Below are 25227 nucleotides of genomic sequence, written 5' to 3' on the forward strand. Positions count from 1 at the left end.
GCTTAGAACTACTAATAATTATATAATAAAATAAATTTTACAGGTTTATTAACGAGACGAAACACATAATATTAATAATTTGCCATTATTTTATGTGTAATTATTAATTAAGTTCAAAAAATTCATTATATATTTCTTATTGATTGAAATATTTGAAAAATATTTATAAATTTTCAATTTATCTTTTATAAGATAACATTTGGGTTTTTATTAATTAATTCAATTAATACTGTACAAAACATATTTATTTAATAATTTATGGAAATACACACATAGTGTACAACATACAAGCCCTAGCATTCATAAAATGCTGCTACATTGTAAAGTTGAATTCACTTCACTTTTTTTTCTAAAATATTTACATATAATCACGTTTTTTCGCTTTACATTTTTTGTCGAAACAAGTTCATGTAACTACAAGCGACAAGTCCCGGTTGTTTCACTCAACGCGTCGTTGTGTTTATCAAATTCATCGAGAAAATATGTTATATCTGATAAAATTTTTTTGTATCTCGGCATTGAGAGAAACTCGAGATCGAATTAGAATGTGTACAGCGCATAAACATACAAAGTTAAAAGGATCCAAATCTTTTTTAACCGGATCCAGTTTCTTTTCTTTTTTTTTTTTTCCATTTTCTTTTTTCTCTAATACAAAGCTGCGTCTATACGCAATATTATCGGAATTCTGTCAAAAATATTCTATATACAATTATAATATGTATAAAAAGAAATTCACATCTTAAAATTACAAGAAGAAGGGCAATCTTGTTCTGTTGCTGTGCAAAAAAGCAACAAATTCTTATCTATGAGACACCAATTGGCATTTTTGTATCTTCAAACTAAAAATTTATAGAAAATTGATACAAAAATGCGCAAGGTGATTATATCATAGTTATTATATTTATAACTAAATATTTAGAATTATATTTAGCGATAATGTGAGCAAACAAAATTTGTTTTCCCATTATTTCACTATCGCTATGATTTCTTGGTCTACTTATATTTATGCGTTATATAAATGTAGAAAGTAATTCATAAACATTAAAAAGAGTTAATGTAACTCAATGAAAGATAATACGCAAATGATTTCGAATGCTAAAGAAATAGATGGTCATGTGTGTAAAATGATGGAATTGCTATCATTAAAAAATGTATTAATGACTATCGGTAATCTAATAAAATTCATTCTTTCTACTACATAATAGAAAGATATTAAAAATCTATAAAGCAATTTCTCTTTTATTACAAAAAATTATTTTTCAAATTTAATGTCTTTGCTATGTCAAAATGAAATAAGTACTATGATGGACAATACACGGATAGAATAAGAAAACATTCAAAGTAGGTACAAGATTCTTTGTGATTCTTATCGCGAATCGAACATACAAATATTAATCTTAAATATCTATTCGTGGTCTATATTGTAGCCTTAAAGGTGGGTCCCGGAACCTCCATCTTGTTACATAAACGAATTTTAATGTATGGTCCTTACCTAATAGTTCATCATTACATAAAATATCAATCTACAAAAATTTAATTAATATTACTAATCAATCAATCAAACAATCAATAATCTTAATTCCAATATAAATTTTTTTTTTACTTACATCTCGATATTTTTCCATTCCATTTAACACTTTCTTGGCAATAAACTTTTTTAAATGCGTAATAGTTGCTTGGGCAGAGCATCTGATAAATCTTCGTTTCAAAGTCTTTAAACTTGTATTTATGCATTCCAAACATACATTAACCTGTAAAAATATTAGCTTTTTAATATTATGATCTACAAAGTCAAATCAAATAAAATTGTCAATCATCTTTTTACCTGTTCATCAGTACGATGATAATCTGATTCTGCATGTGCATCTGCTGTTGCCTTTTCCTCTTCAACATCTCCAGCATTTGGTAATATATCTTTTGGGCAAGGTAAACCTCTTGCTCTATAAAATTCTCTTTCTCTTTTAATTTCATCTAAAAAAAAAAATTTAATCAAGTATATTGTTAATTATGTACGATTTTTTTTTCATTAATAAACAAATGCTAACTTTCTTGAAGATCAGGAACTAATTTATAGACAATATCTTGCATAGTTCTGTCAAAGCTTATATATTGGAGAGGATGAGATTGATGTATGACAATTTGACATGTTGGACAAGTATGCTTTTCTTCTAAATGTTTCACTAGACAGCTTTTACAAAATGTATGTAAACATTCTGTAACAGTAGTGGCATCTATCAAATAACCTTTGCATATCTTGCATGTTATGTGACTGTTCAATGTTTTTAATTTAATTCTCCTCTCCATGGCACTGGTAATCACCATTTAATAAATATTACTATCTGCGACACCATACAAGTGCCATCAAATTCTGTTGTCAAATTGTTCCAAATTTGTAATTATAACTAAAATCATATACAATAAATTACAATACTTTTATTTTGCAAAAAAAAAAACTATATATAAAATAATAAACATAATATATACAACATAATATATACTATTATATACAAAAATTAGAATTATAGAAAAGATAAAATTCTTATAATAAGTAAATCCTATAAAATTTGTTATATTGACACATAGTTTGATTTATTTAAAATTATTTAAAATTTAAAGAACAAAACGAAATTCTTTAAAAAATAATCAATGGAAAGAAGTAAATTCTTTGCTTTGAAAAAAGTGGGTTATCAAATTCTAACCTGAATGTCGAGTGTTAACACACAACAGCAACTTCCACTCGCATTATTCGTTAAGAAGTTTTGTATGTACGGTCCATATAATTCTTGGCATTTTTTTATCGTTGAATCGAAGTGAAATGGAGAAATACAAAATTAAACGTTCTACTAAAAACTTGGTAAAAACAACTAAGTGTAAATGTGGCTGATGACAACAAAACGAACTGATTTCAGCGCCTCTATCTGTCTTATATTCAACTTTTCTCTGGACACGCGGTTCCGATCTATGGTGGGGATTCCATTATACATATTTTTTCGATTAATCATAAAGCAATTTGTTTGTTCGTTTAACTGTTGACGTGTATATATCTATTTTATATGTGTACAATTCAATCGATTTCAATCTATATTAATTATAGTTTGATAAATAACCATAAATACTGATAAACAAAAAATGATAAATATATAATAAACGAAAATCTAGGTAATTTTATTCATATAAAATATGTAAAAATTCATAGTGCATAAAAATTGATTTTTAATGGATTAATAGGTCAATTGAATTAATATTAGTTAATAATAATAAAATTCGTATGCATTTATAATTTTTTAAAAAATTTTTTAAAAATATAATTAAAAATATAAAATAAATCAACTTTTAATCGTATTATTTAATAATTTAACCGATAATTTAAATAAATAAAAAATAATTAAATAAAAATATTTTAGAAATGTATCGTTTCAGAATAATGATTTTTAAAATTATCTCAATATTTTTTTTTCTTTGGTATTTCAATATTATAGTTTTGAAACAAAAAATATTAAAAATCGTGAAAATAAAAAGAAAATTTCAAAATAATAAATAGTAGACATCGATTAATGTGGATAATTACCAGTGATTTATTCGAGACGAAATTCATGTTACAATAATATTTACGCAGACTATACATATAATCTATCTTGGTAAATGCTGATTTACTGGCTACCTTTAGGTGCTCGAGGAAAAAAAAAAATATATATATATATATATAAAAGAAAGAAAACATGAGAAAACATTTTTAAATAAAAGGATCGATACTATATACAAAAAGTCTTCTGTCACGCTTACATATTTTATTTTCATTGATCATATTGATTAATTTTTTCTATATTTTTACATGTACATTATATCTCATTTCGCTCGTTCAATGATGATACAAAAAGAAAAAGTGTTAACGACATTCTAAAATACATCCTAAGTAACAATATACAAAGAAATAAATTATCTACTACTAAGCACCTCTTGTATGCACCATTTATACATCTCAGTTTGCATTTTATATCCATATGGACGATGCAATAAATTCTCTTCCATTTTCTTCTCTTCTCTTTTTCTTTTTATTTGTCATATGCAAAGTTTCTTTCGCCGCAACACAAAATTATATCTTTGTTTAAATCGAACGATTCTTTGCATTCTTGTCTATTTGACGAGGACACTATTGTCAGGATTTCAATAAATTAACAATGGTATATCATTATTAACATTAATATTTGTGTTAAAAATTTATTAAAAATACTAACGAATCATGTCACTCGTCTCTTCACTATGATCTACAAAATAGCTTTTTCTTTCTACAAAAATTAGAAAATATGCTCGTTATCCACTAATATTTGTTCACATGTATAAACGCTAGCATTAAACATACTTTAATGAGTTCGAGCTATGTTACAGAGAAACATACAGGTTTTTATTAATTGACTAGTTACAAACACGTTTCGAGACAATTTTATAACGATATCTCTTCCATGCAAACTTGATATGCACCATTCGTCATTTCTTTACGTATTAACAAACAATAAGCCTTGGTAGAATTTTTTCTTCTTCGTTCTTTTTTTCTCGCATATTTTTCTTTTACCAAGGCACTTATCAATGGCACTGTAGTATTAACATGTACAAAATTGGACGTAAACATTTGTATATAAACTTTATTATATTTTGCTTTGGCTGCAAACATAGTTCAGATGTGCACCAAAGTCTAAGCTGTTACTAATGCTAATTCTTTTTAAAATCTGTAGCTGATTGCCGTCATTAAGTATTATCTTACTTTAAATTCTACAATTGATTACTGTGTACTATATCATTATATTTACAAAAATTTATGTATATTTTACAATTACTATAAAAATTAGATTCAAGTTCTGAACCTAACCTAAAAATAAAAGTAATCAAGAATCGTTAATTAGAAATCGATTCTTAAATCAATAGTTAAATTCCAATAGTTATTTAATTGCATTCATCAGATTTAACATTTTTTTAAAGTTTTAAATAATTAATAATAATGCGATTATAAATATATTTTAAAACAATAATTATTTCCATTTTCATCTTTCAATGTCTACAATTCTACAACATTCAGCTATAGATTTTTTAAAATTGTACATCTTTTGACGAGACTTGCCTCTGATTTAACATAATTTCGTCCTTTTCAACATGAAAAAGTTATTATAATTACAAATTTCTTTTTATATTAAAAGATATTTTATTATTTTCAAGTATGCTATCGATGTAGTATAGAATAGATACGATATCTAGATCACATGAGTCACGTGACGAGGCAAATCTTATTATGTAGAAGCTTAAGACTAAGATTACAGTGAACGAAGATAAATAAAAGATCACAATTGCTTGATCGAATAATATTCATACGAATTTTTATTCACTGTAATCATATTATGATACGAATTCATTTGAGAGTAAAGTTTTCAAAAGTTATTTTATTATTTTTATTTTAAGAATTAATCTAGTGTTCTTTTTCTTGTATTTTTTGCACATATTGATATTGATTTTTCAAAAATAACTTCTACTTTCAATGTATTACTCAATAATAAAAAACAAATCTCGAGAGTTTTTTGAATTTTTGAAGTTTCAAATGTATTTGCAAAATTAGAATACAAATTCATTTTGAAAATAAAAACCTCTCGAAATTGTTCTAATATTTTTACATTCTACTATATTTTTATTTTGAGAATTATTCTAGTATTTTTTATACATATTTAATTTTCTTATTCTCAATAAATATTTACTAGAATAATTCTCGGAAATTTATTTACTAGGATAATTTTCGAAAATTTTATTCTCAAATCGAATTTTGCATGCTTAGGATTCACGTTAAAATAATTGTGAAAAATTGATATGATTCTGTTCATTATTTGAACCATGAAATCTGATAAATGTGTACAAGAATCACGTGGAACAAACGCATGTTCCATTTAATATAGTAATCGATTTTGCAAGGCATAAAGATAACAGGAAAATAAATACAATATTCTCCGTAAGAAAAATCAGTCTCCTCGAAGGCCGGAGTTTTCTTCTTTGATCGATATCTTCCTTTTTTCCCTCTTCTTTTTCTTTTTCCTTAATTCTACGAAATACGCGCTAAACAAGTCAATACTGATTTATATTATTTGGCGTGTTCGCTAGGTCAGTCGAATAATTTTCATTCACCAGCGTCCTTCAAAAAACTTTAAGGCTAGTTTTCTTTTTTCGTGGATCTTCGTTCGTTTTCTTTTTTTACTTTTATTCTTCTTCTCTTTTTCATGTTTCTATTTATTTCGCTTCGTCGTTCGTTGTATCTTCTGAATTTTTTTTTTCTTCTCATGAGAATTGTACAGATTCTTCGGCTAAAACCGATCGTTCGTAGGATTTCATAGTAAGTAGCGGAACTTCTCTTCACCTTCATCGTCGTCGGCTTCACTCGATTCTTGACTGGACGGCGGCGTGTCTAGTTGTGGAAGGCCAAGATCCAAATATTCCTAAAATAATAATGATTTTTTTTAAAATTTGAGTTTATTTTAAATATTATCGAAATTTGAATCGTATTTCACATTTAGAAAAATTTGAATTTTTTTCAAGAAAATAAATAGAAGTAAAAAAGGAAAAATTCAATAATTTAACAATTTAAAAAAGAATCTTTTGTCAAAGAAAGTTTCACAATTAATATTTTTTACCTCGTTTGCAGTTATTGTCAATATCCTATCGAGATCCTCGACCAATTCTCCAAACATTGGTCGTTCGTTGGGCTGGTAACTCCAGCAATCCCTCATCAACATGTATCTATAAGTTAATATTTTTATTTTAATAATTTTTTTATTATAATAATTTTATTGTAATATTTTTTAATAAACAAATAATATAATAAATATTTGGAAAGATATAATAAATTCTGAGAATTGTGCTTACATTTCGATAGAACAACACGGTGGTTTCTCCATTCGATGGCCAGTTCTTAATAATTGGAATAATTTTTCTACCGATGGTACGGATGGATAGGGAGTACCACCTAGTGTCATGATCTCCCATAATAAAATTCCATACGACCATCTAAAATATTGTAACAATTTTCTTAAAATTTTTATATTTTAAAAAAGATAAATAATTTCTTTAAAACAATATAAAATTTTAATTGAATATTTTAGAAAAAATAAATAATTCCACTATTTTATAATTTGAGAAATTTTTTTTCTTCGAAATATCAATAATAAAATACATAAACATTGAAAAATGTCCAATATTCAGATGAAATATTTTCTATTTATTCATACAATAAATTATTTTTCATTTTGTGGAAGATAAAATTTAAGATGTGTAATAATTCCTAAATTTGAGTTGGTGAATATATTGATAATATATACAATATATTTTTAAATCATTTAAAAGTACTTAATATTTTTTTACATTTTTCGAGAATTTATATGTATTAATAATTTTATTATCCTTAAATAATATTATTTTATTTTTTGATAAATCAAATAATATATAACATTTATTTGTAATATATAATTTTAGAAATAATTGCATTTATATTATCATGAAATATGAATGTCTGAACTTTACGTTTATTGCTATAATTTGCTTAATCTATAAAATATTAATATATTTGAAATATTATGTAATAGTAAAAATTTGAAGTTCAACAAGCCAAAATAAACACAAAAATATTATTTAATTCTATTAATTATAAAATTTAAAAAAAATCTGTTAAAATAATTGAAATTTGCATTAAATAAAGTGAAATAATGAAACAATGTGATAAAGATAATGTTTATAATTTAATTTCACTGTACATTTCAAATAATAATATTTATAATGTATATTTCACCAAACAATAGGATATTTTATGAAATAGAATACGATTCTTATAAAATAAATTCATTATAAACAGTGATGTATGATCTATATGAAATTGTTTATCAAAAAATAGAACTTTTTCATTAAACAATAATCGAATAATACAATGTACTTACACGTCAGATTGAGTGGTATAGACCCGATGGAACAAAGCCTCAGGTGCCATCCACTTAACCGGAAGTCTTCCGTCTGTGGTTTTCCTATAATAATCGTGACAATGGATATCCCTTGCCAGACCAAAATCAGCGATCTTCAACACATATTCGTCGCTGACCAACACATTTCTGGCAGCCAGATCCCTATGAATGCACCTCCTGCTCGCTAAATATTCCATCCCTCTAGCTACCTGATAGGCAAATGATACAAGATCCTTTTGCGTGAGAGTCTTCTTTTCTTTTGGCTCTTGACCAATCGTTGGTTCGTATCCCGAGGAAGGTCTATGGTCTCGTAGAAAATCACGGAGGTTTCCATGTGGGGCGAATTCTACGACCACGTACAAAGGTCCCCCTTGTGTACAGGCGCCTAATAGATTGATTATATTCACATGTTTGCCGATCATCTTCATCATCTCCATTTCGGATACCAAATCCATCATTTCCGCATCGGTATGGCCTTCTATGGAAGAATTAATAATTGGATTAATATTAATATAGTTTAATAATATTAGATATAATATAATATATATATTATATCTAATATTATTATATAATATCTCATATAATATAATATAATAATATTAAAATTAATATAGGTCTAATTTTAAGTTTGGATAAATAATATTAACCAGTACAAAATATAATTTTTATAACAAAGATTATGATTTTTATATAATTCGAAGTTCAGAATATGTAAAATTAATATTATTATAAATGTATGTAGAAAATATTTGAAATTTATTTTTTAAATAATTTATTATTGATAATATATTTGAAATTAAGTTTCAAAAGTTTATATTTAGAATATTTATATTTTTGTGGAGTATAATTTTAAATGCATGAGAATATTGATTTTTTTTAGAGAATAAAAGTTAAAAATTAAAAAAAAAAAAAAGATTTTACCTTTCAACATTTTTACAGCGACAACACAAGGTATTCCAGGTTTTCCAGTGTTGGTTTGTGCCCTAACCACTTTTCCAAAAGCACCCTCACCCAAAGTATTACCCAAAGTCAAATGTTCTCTGGGCAATTCCCAAGCGCTATCCACTGGAAGCTCATATTCTGATATACTTCCTCCATTACTATCCTCTGCGGCTACCGTTGATTTTTGTTTCTCGATCTTTACCACTGGCATCAATAATGGTTCTTGAACATTTTGTGCATTTACCAAATTTTGTTTCTCCACAATCACTTTCTTTGTCCATTGTGTTACGACCGCGGCACGTGCCGTTTCTATGGCCAACAATTTCTTCATCTTCTCACGTTTCAAACGATGGAAAATATATATGACGACTACTACGCCCACGGCAAAGAAAATGAAGAGAACTGCGGCCAGAACGTTTACCAGAATTTGTGGTTTCGCTGTTATTGGTATTCCAGGATCTTCCAAGGCTAGTGTAGAATGAAGAGAAACATTTAAATCGAATATGAATAATAAATGATTTAATGAAATATGAATAATATACTAATATAAAATATCAAATATAGATAATATTTATAATATTTATAATATTTAAAATGATATAATTAAAAATAATACAATATAATGATTTAATATAATATGAATATGAATACAATATTACTATTAATCAATTACAATGATTGAACATTTAATATTAATCATTAATATTTAATTATTGTTTACAATATGATATATATAATATAAATATATAAATATATTTGTGATAAATGATATATGACATAATGATATAATAGTTGATTAAATATGTAATATAATTAATATAGTATGATATAAATGAGATGTGTATAATATGATAATTAAATTAAACATAAATATAATATGATTTGAAATTTTTGATACTTACATTCTACTATTCGAAGATAAGCGCTGCTAAATGTTTCTCCTAATGCATTTTGCGCTATGCAAGTATACCAGCCTTCATCTTTTTCTGTTACATTATATAACTTTAGCACTTCCGGATTTTCTGCGCCTTCAGCCTATTCAAAAATGTTTAAATTAGTTTATCAGGAATGATTCAGAAAACTGAGAAATCAAAATAAAATAAAAAGTTTTAAGTAATGATTATTTAAAAGGAAAAGCTTTAGTAAATTTATTAATAATTTATTATTAATTTCTTCAAAGATATTAATACATGAATCTTTTAATAATAATAAAAACAAAATAATAATAAAAAATAGTTTATTTGTAGTTTATTTGATAGTTTATTTTACAATCATTGTATTGTTATTATAAATATTTTAATGTTTTATATAATATCTTTTAACAGATTAATTAAGTCAAAACTTTTTTTGAAATTTTAATCTAAAATTTTAAGATTTCTTCTCTTTTTAAAAAAATTCTACTATTTTATCAAAAACTATAATAAATTATAATATAGATATTATATATATTATAAGAACGAATAAAAATTATATATTATTATATAATTATCAAAAAATTTGAAAACAAAAAATTTTATTTAAAATAATAAAAATATCAAAAGTTATGCTTGAAACACATAAATTGTTATTTATTTAATAGTTTCTTATATATACATTTATTATATATATTATTTTTATAATATTTATAAAAGATTTTTTTTTCATATCGATTGCAACTAATAAATTTTGATTTTCGAATTTTTTAAATTTTCTTTGGCTTGAAAAATATTAAATTTTTATGTTTCATTTTTTTTTCTATTTAAACTATTGTATTATAACATCCAATTTTAATGAATCAACAATCTAGGCTCAAATTATCACAAATTATTTTTAATAATTACAATTTAATAATAGTATTAGTTGTTGTTAAATTGTTACATAAATTATTTATATCTTTCGAGAGTTTCGAAGAAAAATTATAAAAATAGCAAAAGTCTCTTTGAATTTCGCAGTTTCGAAGTTTTTATTGTTAAATCTAAGATAGAGAAAGCTGAAGCATAGAGACAAATAGTTTCATGCATTTTCAAATAATTCTACGTGCCCACCTTGACCTCCACCCGGAAACTTTGATTGGTTTTGTTGACAGTAGATAAAGAGGTGTGATAACCATGATACCATTCAAGATGGCGGTGCGCGGCCGAAAGAACCTCGCAAGTCATTGTAACGTTGCCTCCTATCAGAATCGTGGTGTTTTTCGGTGGCCTGGTCAGTATCGGACGGTGTTTCACGCTCTCTACAGGAAAAATAGACCCAACCACCATTTTTACCAAGCTCGAATATCAAAGAAACAAAGAGAAGTCCTTTGAGATCAAATTTCTTTTTTTTATTTATAATTTTCAATATCATTTAAATAATTCGACATTTTTATTTAAATAATTTTTTTGCTAATAAAATTATAAATGTAATTTATCAATATTTTTGTTAATTCTTTATCGATCTTAATGAGCTCAAAATATATTATAAAATACTTTATTTTGACTAATTTTTTTTTTTAGATATAATAATCGACTTTTATTTTTGAGTTAGCAAAAATTTGATACTATATTATATAAGTATCACTTAAACGCTAATATATATAAGGTTGAGCTTTTTTGGATTTAAATGGGATTTTTTTTTAAATTTTCTTTTTTATATGTATATTTTGTTTGTTTCCTTTCTTTGATAATTAAGAAATATTCAAATTTAATCGAAAACCTTCGAATATTGATTTTCATGCAAAAAGTACAATAACATGATATTGACATTATATTGCGTTTACAAAAAGCGTTTTGCATTTACATTATACAATAATTATAATTGATTATTATTTTTTTTTTTGAAGAAAAAGAAGTGAAAATTTCCATAATTTTTGACAATTTTTAGACAAATAAATATGCTTATAACGAATTGAACAAGCCGTCATACAGTTTCGTAATAGATGAATATAATGATATATTCTTTTTTTCCTCATCTGTCCTCATCTATCAATTTTATAGTATTTAGACGAGAAAATTACCTTTTGTTATTGTAATTTTAGTTGCCCAAGATTTGTTTTATATTTTATTATAATTATTATTCGAAGGATTCATGGAATACACATTTACTATGGATACATGCTAAATATGATGATATTTGTTCACTCATTATATCGTGTTTGTACAAACAATTGAGAATGATGTTCAATATTGTTACTTGTACTATTCTGAATATATATATATATATAGGCAGAATTCAATATAATAAGATTTTTTTTAGAATAACTCGAAAATAAAAGCCAATTGTCTGTTATATATGAAGAAAAATGATTCTTTTCAAAAAAATATTTCAAGATCATTAAAACTAAGAAGGAAGAAGTTAATCGGTAAATATATTTAGATTTATTTCTATTTTTAGATTTCATTTTTGATTAATATGAAGTAATGTAGAAGAAAATTTTGAAATATTTATCACTTTTGCAATTTCTGAATTGTATATGAAAAAGATTAAAATTCAAACAAATTTTTATGTTTTTCTTTGCATTTTTTTTTAGCAAAAATGTTTTTCTTAGATTTTTCCGAAATTTCATCAGAAAATTTCTAACAGATCTTCTCTTTTCCATTCTAATATTATTCTTCTTTTTAATTTCTTACTGTATTTTTACACATGTTAAATTATATAAATTTGATCCCGAAAGACTCAAAACTTTAAATATATTCATGAAATTAGAACATCAAAGAAAAGAAAAGAAAGAATACAATAATATGACATGATTAAAACATTAAAAAAACAAAATGGAAAAATCCATTGGGCAGCACCTGAAATACCAAAAGAAACGAATATTTCCTTCACCATCGTTAGTCACTATCGATATCATTATATCGCAAGCAATTTATGTATCACCAGAATCCCGTACGTATCAGTAGAATTTATATAATATTTTACAAATTAATTTTATTAGAAACTATTTCAATAATCCATCGAGAAGACAGGGAAACCTCCACCATCTTAACAAGTCGATGTTGTACCTGAAGAAGAATTCCGGTCGGTGAATTCTCTTGGTCACCAGGATATTCGACTACTTTCAGCCATTGTATATAAGGTTCGAGATCAGACACGATCGGACACTTGAACGCCACCGTGCTGTTCACCACCGCGGTTACGTTCTTCGGGAAATCCACGTTGATGTATGGTTTATGAGGAAAACGTTCTATAGATTTATGAAAATTCACCACGATTTAATTTTGCGACTTATTTTCATATCGTAATCGAAGATGGCGTTTCTAGTGTTCTAGTGAAAAAATTTTAGGGACTTTTGTAAATTAGGTTTTAAAGATAAAAAATTATAAAAATTCAGAGAGATTTAATTCTTTGATTTTTTTTTATGAAATCGAAGATGGATAATAATTTAAAAATTTTTTTGCGCAAAACAAGAAAATTTTATGGAATTTGAAAAATTAAACTCAAGACGATCTCTGTCTATCTTGAGACCGATGGAAACCAATCATGAATAGTTTTATTTCTAGTGAAAAAGTTTAGGGAATTATTCAGGATAGATTTTACAAGTGAAAAATTATGGAAGTTCAGGAAGACTTTAAGATTTTTTTTTGTGAAATTGAAGATAAACGGAGATTTAGAAGTTTCTACACAAAACAAGAAAATTTTATGAAATTTGGAAAATTAAATTTTGGACGATTTGATGTCGCGATTTCTCTTTGTATCGTGAAATTGGAATGACTTGAAAACTTGATAATGTTTCCAGTGAAAATACGTGAGTAACGTATAAATAATATGATCACTGAAAATTTTTAGAATAATTAGAATTTGCAATGAAAAATGGATGAAATTAGAAATATTTACTATACTTTTTTATATTATACAATTATATAAAAAATTTTTAACAAATAGTATTTTAACAGTGAAAAATAGATATATATAGATATATATATATACAGATTATATATAAAAAATTTAATAGAATTTATTATTTTCTTCTGAAATTTTTATATATTTTTGTACATATTATTTTATTCGAGAAATTTTTAGCAAAATATACATTATTTTCATAACATTTAAAAAATATCCTTTTGTTCTTTTTTATGAATTAAATTTTAAATTGTTTTATACAACATTAAAATAATAATAATGATGATAATAATAATTTTAATACAAAATTAAATAATAATAATAATAATAATAATAAGTCTTTAATTATCCATATTTCATATATTATAACCTGATATAAATCTTAAAAATCTATTAAAAATTTCATAAATCCATTATACTATTGTTTATCCTAAAGTTTAATTATCCTAAATTCGTCACAAACAAATTTTGTTATATTTCAGATGAAACACACGCATTTTCACTTTTTTATTATATTTCATCCTCCTATTTTTTAAATAAAAAAATTTTTTAAATAAAATTAGACACTTACCAACAATTTCAACTTTTGATGTGCGATTGATGCATCCTAGATAATTGCACACCACACAAGTATAATTTCCACTGTCTTCAGGTACTAGATCCTCTAATCTGAACGTCCATTTGGACACGACCACTGTGCCCAGTGTCCTCTTCGGTTCCTCGTTGTTTTTGTACCATGTTATATTCGGCCTTGGATTTCCAAAGCTGGGGCATCGTAGTCGTAACATGTTTCCAGCTGGTTTCACAACCACGTTCGGCATTTCTACGCTTTTATTGAAGGATGGGGCACGTTCCGGGGCGGTGTTGTTATGCTCACCGGCTGTTTCATTCTCGCATTTTTCATTGTCCAAATCGACTTCCACGTTTTCGCTGTCGAGATGTAACGATCGTGTTTCTGGCAAGTCTGAAATCAGATGTAATTCCAACTTTTTTATTTTCCTTTATCGAAATTTTAATTAAATTGTTCATTTGAATTTGTAAGTATAAAATTATCAAATAATATATAATTAATTATAAATATAAAACTAGTGAAAACAAATTATAAAATTTATATTTTTTTTTATGTAGTATAAAATCGATTATTTTAATTTTTTATTTATTTAAAATGAATTTGTTCGTAAAAATTTAATAAAATTTATTTTATTTAAGAGAGAATAATTGTTGATTAATTTACAAGAGATATTTATATTTTGTTTGATCTTTTTATAAATCAAATTTAAATGATTTAAAATTAATTTGTTAATAAGGAAAAAAAGTGAAAAAAATTAAAAATTGAAGAATAGAAAGAATATTAAATTTTACATATGTATTTTTACATCATTCAAATATTTTTGTAATTAATTCATAATCTATTATATAAATATTTCTACAAAACAATATTAATATTTCAACATTCCAAAAATAAGTTTATTTAGATTTTTGTATTTAATCTTTAAAATTCTTTATAATCTTTTCATTTGTTAAAAGCTATACATCTAAATAGACTTAAAAAATAATTTAAAAATAATTGTTCACAATATCTTATAAATTTCACAATTGCACGAACAAATTTTTTTAATCATCTAACAAAAATTTCTCGAATTTAAAATAGTAATTAATCTGATTAAAGAGATTTAAAAATCTTTAATTTAAAAATACAAAAATTACTAACTTCTCGTTTCGATTTCCAATTCATTCGTTTCCTCCTCAGTTCTATGGCCACCAAGATTTTCAGTCTCGTGCTGATATCCGTCGTTCTGCAACGATTCGATTCGTATCGTCACGTTTCTCCATTCGTTCGACGATTTGATCAGGCAACTGTATGAATCGGCATCCTCGGCCTCGATGTACTTGAACCTCAACGACTGCTTCATTAGTCGTATTCTCGGTGAGGATGGTTTAAATATTTCGCCACCTTTGTACCAAATCATTTCCGTGTTCGAGGTGCATCGTAAGATCAGTTTCTCACCGACCGATACCATTATCACATCGGGATGATTTAAATCTGTAATGAGAATTGAAATTAAAATTTATATTAAATCTAATGTGAATTTGAGATTAATTGTATATACTTGACATTTAGTTATTTTGGATAGTAAAATTTTATTTATTTCTTTTTCATTTAATTGTAAAATATTAAAGATGAAAATTAATTTTTTTTTTCTTTTTTAATGGAATATGTGAACATTATAAAATAGTTTTTTAAATATTGAATCGATGCAGTTGATCATTTTCTGTAAAAACTATTAAGTCATGCTAAAAAAATTTTATTATTATTAGAAGATATTTAAATTTTGTAAAATTTATTACACAAAAGAGAAGAAACAATATCACTGATATTGTTTTGTTTCCTTGTCTTTCGTTTGATAAATTTTGTAAAATTAAAATGATGGTTTGAGAATCATAGTGATTATATATAAAATATTTTGAGAAACTTATTATTTATATGTTGATATTTAAAAATGAAACAATTTCTCAATTTTGTTTCTATATAAAAGTGGCCTTTTCAATTTTTGAATATCTTACTATGATTTTCAGCTTTCCAAATATATCTTGAATTAATGATTTTTTGGCACAAATGACTTGATGCTTTATATATATATATATGATTCATGATATTTAAGAAGCTATGATTTTAAAAAAAAGTTGATCTTTATATATCTTCATCATCAAATGCTCATTCAATTTTTGTCTTGTAGAATATTTTTTAATATCTCATCAATTTCAAAATATTCAGATAGATTTATTCAGATTTAAATGAGACATTCTGCAGAATTTATATTCTGAATATAATAATGCCTCAACAATTGTTATAAATTCAATTATTATTATATCATAATAATAATCATATGAAATAATTTATCTATAAATTGCAAATTTTTAGATCATAGAAATTCAATCATTTAAAATCATGTAACCAATATTAATTATTATATTTTATTTTAATGTAATGTTTTACATTCTGGACAAAATATTTCAAAATTGTTCCGCATCCCCGCCATATGATCTATTTCTACATATTTTTTTTGCAATTTTGAGACAGTTGATCAAAAACACAAAAAATTATTGAAGTATATCTATATAGGATAATTAAACATTATCGATGAGATAAAGATAAGGATTTTCTTCGTCATTAAAAGTCGTAAACCTTAAAAAAAGAATTTTACCACTATATTTCGTTCCGCTATATCGATCACCAAGTTCACGGAAGATAAACCAAGCCTTCGTTACTTGGCAACCTAACCGCGCCTTCTAAATCGATTCTTCCGCGAATCGTGGATGCAATAAACACCGTTAAAATTGCACAAGGCAATCATGGCGCCCGATTCGATATTCTCATCTTTCTAAAAACCATTTTAGAAAGATAGCTCGAATCGATCGATCATCAATCTTATCCTTTCTCGATCATCGATCGCGTTGATTTCCAGTTGTCGCACAACCACGATCGATCGACTCATCGTTAACCATCGGTTAATGAATATCGGCTACAATTTCAGGTACTTATTTTCTCCATTGTCCGATAATTGAATATTACGTCTCGTTTTCAACGATCAATTTTCCTTATAATGGAAATTTTTTTTTTTTATGATTGTAATTCACGAGGATGAAATAATTGCTGGTATTATCGGATCTCTTCGTTTCTTGATTGATTAATTAATCCTTCGAATATGATGAAATGAATTTCTTCATTTTTTTTTCTTCTCTTTCTTTCTGTTAATTCGATGTTGTATGGGAGTTTTTCGATTCGAAGAACATCGAGTGTACTGTTTGAAGATTTAATAACTGGTTACATTTTTTCATTGCTTTTTTATGTACGGCACACGTAGTTGTTCCTTCAGCTCTTGTCAGTAACGTTTCAGTTTGGACGTAACACACGATTATTACGGTATTTTCTCGGTAGTTTAAAAATACGGCTCTAGAGAGATCATTTGTAACTTAAAAACAATCTTTACTGACGTTCCATTACTCAGTTTCATGGATATCATTTATTATACGAGTGTCTCGTTTTTTTTCTTTAATGTACGTAACATGATATTTCATTTTACTCTTTATGCAATACTTGGATCTGTTTAGGCACGAACGAAATTTCGTTTGTGAATGTTTTTTTTTTTATTGAAAAAAATTTTATTATAAATTAAGCTATGAATACGTTTGATAATAAAATCAGGAGTGAATTTTTTCGAGATTTTTGGAGATTTAGAATATTAATAAATTTTTTAATAATTGAATTATATTACAGAAATATGTCATAATGTAGATATTACTAATTAAGTAATTTTGAGCATTTTTGAAAAGTTTTTAAAAGACACAAATCAGTTTTGAATTTGAATATTTCCTAATATAAATTTATTTATTAAACACTAATATTTCTTCAATCTTTTTTTTTAGTTTGTATTGCCATTGTTATATTCTTAAATTTATCATTTTTTTATCATTTTTATATCAATTTATTCCTTAACATTTTTTTAAGACAAGATTTCCATTTACAATGAATAAACTATAATCTCAAAATAAATTTTTGATAAGATAAAATAAACATAATATTTTATTTTTAGAAATACATTAAAAATCTGTTACAATAAAAATACTTTTTGTAAATAATTATAAATGTAACCAATTATGATATAAATATATGATATAAATATGATATAAATATAATAAACTATAGGTAATTATTATAAAGAAAAATTAATAAATAAAATTTGTTTAGAGATAATCCAAAAATAAATTTGATGAAGCAAAAATTTAATTTTGATTTATTGCTATCATCTTGTTATTTTCAAATTTTCGAATGACAATCCAGACATATTCGAAATCACTGTTTTCTAAATAATACAATTATGCGAAAATTCGTGTTATTTTTTAAATTGTTATTACCCAATATTTTTCAATTATCACCAAAAATTAATTTCTAAAATAATCACCGTCCCAAGCACGTTTTCCAAAATTATTGAATGACTTCTCGACCTTGAATGCTCATCGGTTAAACTTCGTCGAAAGTCATGCACTTGGCTCTTTCACGAAGATCAGGCCACAGGGAAGCCACGGCTGCCCATTCATGATCTTCCCGGCCATCGAAGTGTCGCCATTTGGACGAAGGCCAGGGAAGAATCGCGACACTGTCCCTTCCGACGTGTTTCCATCTGGAACCACGTCCCATTCTGTCCTCTTCCGTTGTGCGTTCGTTGTCGATCCTCTCTTCCAACTAAATTTAGAGATCTGTCGAGGGTGTCTCTGAGATTTCTCTCGCCTCCTCGTGCCTCTGAATTTCGAGACAGAATCCGTGTTCGCGATTTCCAAGTTCGATCATGCGAGTTATTCGACTTTGTGTATTTTGTTATAACTATTTTCCACTCGATAATTAATAATAGGAATAATTAAAAATATCTTAAAGAAATATTTTTATATCGTGGATTAAAATTGGGATTAAAAAATTTATCTGTAAAAAATATTTAATTTTAAAATTAAAATTTATTAATATTATTTGGATGCTAGTAGTTAATAGTCACGTGACGCTAGTTCGCAATATTAATTTTCCATGACTCTTGATTAGTTTTATATATAATGAAAATAAAAAATCTTCCAAGATAATTGAATATTTTTCTTATGAAAATTTAAAATACATCTCGTGTATTAAATTATACTTCGTTAATATCATTTTTCAAAAATTCATCCATTTCATTTGTATGATATGATTTACAAATGTAGATTATATTTATTGAAATTTTATTTGATGAAATTAATAATTCGATACTTTAATAGAATTTATTAGAATTGGTAATTTATTATAAAAAAAACTAAACGAAATTATTGAAAGCAGATAATTAATCTCATAGAATCAAAAATCTAAAACAACTTCGTTTCTATTAAAAGTTGTTAATGCTTAAATTCAATTTTATTAAATTCGCAAATACCGTGAATTCCTTTTCAAGCAAGATGCCTTAAACGCCGTGTAATTAGGCTTCGCTGAAACGAGGCCTATTTATCATCTCATCTCCAGTGACATAGGACGAATTCCATCTCGCCCACTATTTCCTGGTGTCGGTGTTCCTTCGTTTAACGACTGCACAGCCACTTCACTTCCATCTTGGTCTCATTGTTTTCGTGATTCCTTCTTTCGTTTCGTGTCTAAACATCCTCGATGTTCGTGTACAAACGACTAATTGTCCTCGAGGGCTCTCCTTCTCTCGGCGGAAGTTCAACGAGTTTATTGTCTTTACGAGTTCCGTTCCCGCTTCTTTTTCGAGACACTTCGTCACGTGACTTTCAGCTCTCCTCGATTCCTATTGTCACGTTTTTCCAATTGTTTTTGCCAAGACGCGGATGATTTGTTTCCGATCAATTTCCGCTGATCATCCTTCGAATTTACTTCCATTTTATCTTTGGAATTTTGGAGATTTGCGCTCAAAGTCGAGCAAAAAAGTGTTAAAAAATTAAAAGATTATTCTATATTTTAAAATACTATTTTTTTTTAAAGAACTCTGAATTCTGATCTCAAAGTTTATTACAATTTTAGGTTATGATACATTACTTTCCCTTAATGTTATCATTTTTTAAATTTAAAAGGGATAAATCGTATATAGCTGGCGATAAAAAAAGCATTATAAATAAATAAATGGCTTTTAAAAAAAAAAGAAGTTCGAAAATAAGATTTATTTCCTTTTTTAGAATCGATTATCGGGATCTCGAGCAAAGTTCGATTTTTGCGTATGACATCACGTGGGCCATCTGTTTCGATCCAGGAATAGCGGTAAACATTTCGAGAGGTTCGTGTCCCTCTTTGTCTTTTCTCTTGTTCGTCTCTTTTCTTCTTTCATTTCGCTGCTTCTGGCCAAATTTACTCGGATAAAAGGCCATCCGTGGATTCGTATAAACAATTTCTGGCATGCGATCATCCAATGTCAGATGACTTTGTTTGATCCTTGACTTGTATCATTGTGTCATAAGTGATCACAACAGTTTGGATTAAACTTGCCATGCCTTGGTTATTATTATTTCTGTTGCGTATAATTTCAATTTATTATTATTCAAATTTCATGTTTTATTTATTAACGCAAGATTTGAATTAAATATAAAAGAGAGTTTTTAAAATATTATTTTTAAAATATTGTTCAATAACGCTCCCATTTAACCCTAAACTCTCAGCTGTCAAATTGTTCTTTTTTCAGGGTTGCCAATAACTTATTCAAAAATAGCGGTAAATTCAAATCTTGCATTAATTTTGGGACACCAAATTAATTTTTTATAAAATTAAGTTTCATATTTAGTCCAATTTCTTTTTTCATTTTATAATTTATAATAAGAAACAATAATCTAAAATTTGAATTTAAATAACAAACAGAATATTTCTTATTATTGAAATTTAAAAATTAATAATTAGTATATAAATTTAGTGCCAACATAATGACATAAATTAGATTAAATAGATTACAAAATTTTTAAAATATGGAGAATTAAAATTGATTCGATCTGTCTTCTTTCTTGATAAAATGTCAAAATGTAAAAATCAAAATTAAACAAGAATTATTTGTACACTTATTCCCACAATAATAATATTCGATAAAAGTTCTAAAATTCCGTTTCAATATCAATTCAACGTTCAATTCCAAACGTAATTTTCTGTAACGCAGGATAATGCACGATAATTCCTCCTTCTAAACGTCGAACGAAATTAATAATTACCGAGCCACAAATTCGATGATTGATCTCGTGCTTGATCTAGATATCTAGAATGGGACGTGAGAAATCATAGTGGTTTCGTTTGGAGGGAGACATTTAGCCATTTAGTTAATGGCAGGGACCTGGATATCCCTCGTTTGTCCACGCGACGAGCTTCCACGTTTATTTATTCGTGCCTGGGATGGGACGTGCGCCTTTTTATGGTGCCATTCTGCGGTGGGTCGACTTTCCCCCCTCCACCCCTTCCCTTCCTCCCCGTTTTCTTCCTTTGTCCTCGCCGTCAAACAGTTTTCACGGCGGGGAAAATGTTTAATGGGGTTGTATTCTGTGTTTACCCGTGATACAGCTTCTGTTTCAAATATTGTTCTGCCGATCAGATATTTCAATCTCTCTTTTCTTTTTTTTTTTTTTTCCTTTTAGAAAACTTCTTAATCGAAGAATGAAAAATAATTATTTACGATAAGATTTAACTTTAAAATAGAAATGAACGAATATTTCTTATCAATAAAACTATTAATTTTAAAGTAATAAAATTTTAAATTATCATTGTTAATTTATACTTTTGTAAATTATTTTATAATTTAATCGTCACGAAGAAAAAAGAAATACAAATAAAAACGTAGTTGGAATAAAAATATCTCGTTATTGTAAATTATTATTCTGATTATTATAAATCTCGAAATAATAATAATAATAATAATAATCCATTTCACGTTTCAATAATAATCTGCAACGGTTACGAGCAGGACGAGCGTCGCGGAAATGTGAAAGAAAAAAAGAAAGAAAAAAATAATTATTAAATTTACGCTTGGAACTCGAATTTCCACGAATTTCACGCTTAATAAACTGCGCGATTTGCGCAAGCAACGGAATTAGAAAAGAAAACAGAACGATCCAGAAGCCAGCCCGATTGAAGCGATTTACAATAATATCGTTGGTTGGTACCGGCGCTACCTACGTAATTTACGACTGTCAAGTTTCAATCTCGATATGCGAAGGCTCCATTTCGTTCCACTAAATTACCCGGCGGACACTTTCCAACGGAATCGTTGTAAATGATTATCGGTCGTGGAACGAAACGCCCCGACAACAGCTCTACACGATGTAACGATCGCACGGGGCATTAATCCCGTCTAATAAATCTCTGAATCGTGTGAAAAAGCCTTATTTGCATACCTTTCTCGGTGCCCGTGGTCTCCATCGGGAATAGCACGCGCCACTCGTAAATTAAATTCAAATTTTTCGCGCGCTCTCCGTGACGTCGCGCGCGCACCGCTTCCGCGACGTGACCAGCTCTCCAGATATTATCTAACGATACACCGACTTAGAAACGGTATCATTGCCGAAAATTTATTATCCCTTGAGCTTATTTATAGTTGAACTTTATTGTAATGAGATTCTAGTTACTTTCGATTTATACGTTGGACGCCATGAAACTCTATTTTGCACTTTTATTCGATCACGCGATGTTTTATTAATATTGATAGTGTTGTAAAAAGTTGTTTAAATCGTTTCTATCAAATCGGTTTTGCCGATTTATATTTCTGTATAATATTAAAAATATTGATTTTATGTGAAAGATCGAAAGAATATGTAATAATAATATCTCCAAAGATATTGCTGGAATTTTAGTGAAAATTTAGGGATATTTTTAAAAAGAAGTTCTTATCGAATCTGACTTTATATTAATTTTATTAATAAGCTCTATAATGAAACTAATCCTCTAGAGAGCGTTTGACCGAACAGCGTAAAAAAAACAATCAAAATCGATAGTTTACGCCATAGCCTACAATTTCCAGACACACTAGCGTCTGTTTAGAGTCGGCATAGCATTTCGTTACAGGCGGCTCTCGGTCAATATACTCTCGAAACTATTTTAATGAACTTAAAACAATTCTTCTTCTTATTTACACGAACCAGTTATTTTTATCTATGTAAAAATCATGTTTTAAAAAACGACTTTTTAATGTTCCAGATTCCTTGCTGTTATACACGGATACGATCTGTTCTGGATTTAAGGAATTTCAACGATTTTCGTTGTATTTTGTCTATTAAAGCTACGAGTATCGGTGAGTACAATAATATTATATTACCGTCGATATATTTTTGTTAACATTCATGTTATAGATGATAATTTTTTTTATTAAAGCAACCAAGCTTAGGGATGTTTCTAGGGATTTTTTTTAGATTTTCATTAAAAGCACAAAATAAACTTCACACTTTGAGATTTTAAATTTTATCGTAAGAATATTCGAGAAATTTCTAGATCACAATATTTCTTTCATAATTCTTTCTAATTTTTTAATTTAAAAAATAGAAATCTGTAAAACTTGAAATATTTCAACAATGTTTCAAAAAATACTAGGATGCTAGAGAATGAAATATATAATATAATATATAATATATATATAATAAATATAATAAATATTATATTATTATATTATTTATTATAATAAATATGTAATATATATAATGAAAAAAAAATATACCATAGAATTTTCTACGGAATTTCAAACGTTTAAGAATATTTTGAAAAATGAATAAAAAAAAAACTAGATAGAGCTCGAACCGAGGAAAACAGCACTCTCTTTTCTGATGTAACGGAAACCGATGACCGACTGCATTTCCGTCGATGCCCCGTAACGAACAGTCGACTTTAATTCCGCGTCTAGAGTTGGCCGAGCTAGCGCGTTAATCTCCTCAAATACACCGTGAAACCGAGGCACCACGCTGGCGGAAACGCGCGTGCACGTGAGCTAACATGCAACAGCAACGTGGAAACAAAATCTCTACGCGTTTACCAGACACGCGTCTATTTCTGAAACGAGTCGCCCCCTTCTTCCAACCTTCCCGCCGATTTTCCATGGGTGGTTCGGATTCGTCGATAATTAACGCGTTCCAGAGGATGGTAATTGGGATGATGCTCAGAAAAAAAAGAAAAAAATTAATCAATCTTTAAATAAAACGGAACTTTAAATAAGAATTAAAGAAAGTTTAAACGAAAATATTTAGTCGAATTAGAGAAGAGTATTAATTATAGATAGTTGTTAAGTTTAATTGTAGATATATGGATTGGATTCCATATTGTATAATTATAATTTCATTACATTCTTTTTCAGATACTGAAATAAAAAATAGAAAAGAAATGGTAATGACGAAATTAATTATTAATTATCGTGATAAAATTTTGAAAAATTCTATTTTTAATTCTATTTTTATTATCATTTCAATAACTTAGAGTTCAGTCTATTTCAATTTCGTTGATCAATCTATCCGTCTATTTCAGTAATGATACAAGAGATATAAAGAAATAAATAAAAGAGAAACAAAACTGTTTTTAACATTGCAGTTCCAAATTCGGATGGATCGCAAGTTGCACGAATTTCCCTTGAGAGATTCCCTTCTCCGCAAATGGAGAAGGGATTTCTAGGTATTACGTTTCTCTTATCGAATAGTTTCACCATATTTGACTTTATTTTTTTTCCCATCTTTTTCCTCGATAAATAATAAAATAGATTAAATTTCGACGAAATCTCATGGATTATGCAAGAAAGATTCACATATTTTTCCTTTAACAAGTTACTAGCCACGATATACCTTTTTTCCCCTAGATTTCTATCTTGGCAAATTATATATACGTAAATACGAATCAATAAAATTATCTCTCAACTTTTAATATTCAAGAAAAATCGTATGAAAATATGAATTAATTTTTATCCAATTAAACGATAATCGACGAACTTTGAGTTTAAAGAAGAGAAAAAGTAGAATTTCGAAATCTCGTGAA

The 25227-nt window shown here is 26.9% G+C and overlaps 2 protein-coding genes across 4 annotated transcripts in view; both read right to left on the bottom strand.

The window, feature by feature from the left end:
• Nucleotides 1-227: 227 nt before the first annotated feature.
• LOC725717 (polycomb group RING finger protein 3) lies at nt 228-2911 on the bottom strand. The gene is made up of 5 exons (XM_001120353.5): nt 2700-2911; nt 2046-2402; nt 1826-1971; nt 1608-1751; nt 228-1523 (listed from the first exon to the last, which is right to left on the bottom strand). Exons 2-5 carry the CDS (start codon nt 2320-2322, stop codon nt 1398-1400), a joined length of 693 nt encoding a protein of 230 aa, XP_001120353.2. The 5' UTR covers nt 2323-2402; nt 2700-2911; the 3' UTR covers nt 228-1397.
• A 3146-nt stretch (nt 2912-6057) lies between these two features.
• The window catches only part of LOC413200 (fibroblast growth factor receptor homolog 1), a 92663-nt gene continuing 73493 nt past the window's right edge, over nt 6058-25227 (bottom strand). For 2 of the 3 annotated variants that reach the window (XM_026445317.1, XM_006558293.3), the window contains exons 3-11: nt 15433-15765; nt 14293-14685; nt 10946-11133; nt 9824-9956; nt 8901-9389; nt 7959-8457; nt 6895-7035; nt 6663-6768; nt 6058-6467 (exon numbers count right to left, since the gene is read on the bottom strand). In XM_026445317.1, coding sequence (XP_026301102.1) covers nt 6360-6467; nt 6663-6768; nt 6895-7035; nt 7959-8457; nt 8901-9389; nt 9824-9956; nt 10946-11133; nt 14293-14685; nt 15433-15765 — 2390 coding nt within the window. In that variant the 3' untranslated portion in view covers nt 6058-6359. Of the gene's footprint in view, nt 6468-6662; nt 6769-6894; nt 7036-7958; nt 8458-8900; nt 9390-9823; nt 9957-10945; nt 11134-12883; nt 13066-14292; nt 14686-15432; nt 15766-25227 lie in introns of all 3 variants that reach the window. The other variant, XM_026445318.1, reaches the window with a different exon arrangement.

Source organism: Apis mellifera, linkage group LG15 (genome assembly GCF_003254395.2).
Source record: "Apis mellifera strain DH4 linkage group LG15, Amel_HAv3.1, whole genome shotgun sequence".
Lineage (NCBI taxonomy): Eukaryota > Metazoa > Arthropoda > Insecta > Hymenoptera > Apidae > Apis > Apis mellifera.

Excerpts from the sequence above, each read along its gene's own strand:
- LOC725717 (XM_001120353.5), bottom strand. The coding sequence starts at position 2,322 with ATGGTGATTACCAGTGCCATGGAGAGGAGAATTAAATTAAAAACATTG. Across the intron at positions 1,972-2,045 it reads AGTTCCTGATCTTCAAGAAA|ATGAAATTAAAAGAGAAAGA; the intron begins GTTAGCATTTGT and ends TTTTTTTTTTAG. Across the intron at positions 1,752-1,825 it reads ATCATCGTACTGATGAACAG|GTTAATGTATGTTTGGAATG; the intron begins GTAAAAAGATGA and ends ATATTTTTACAG.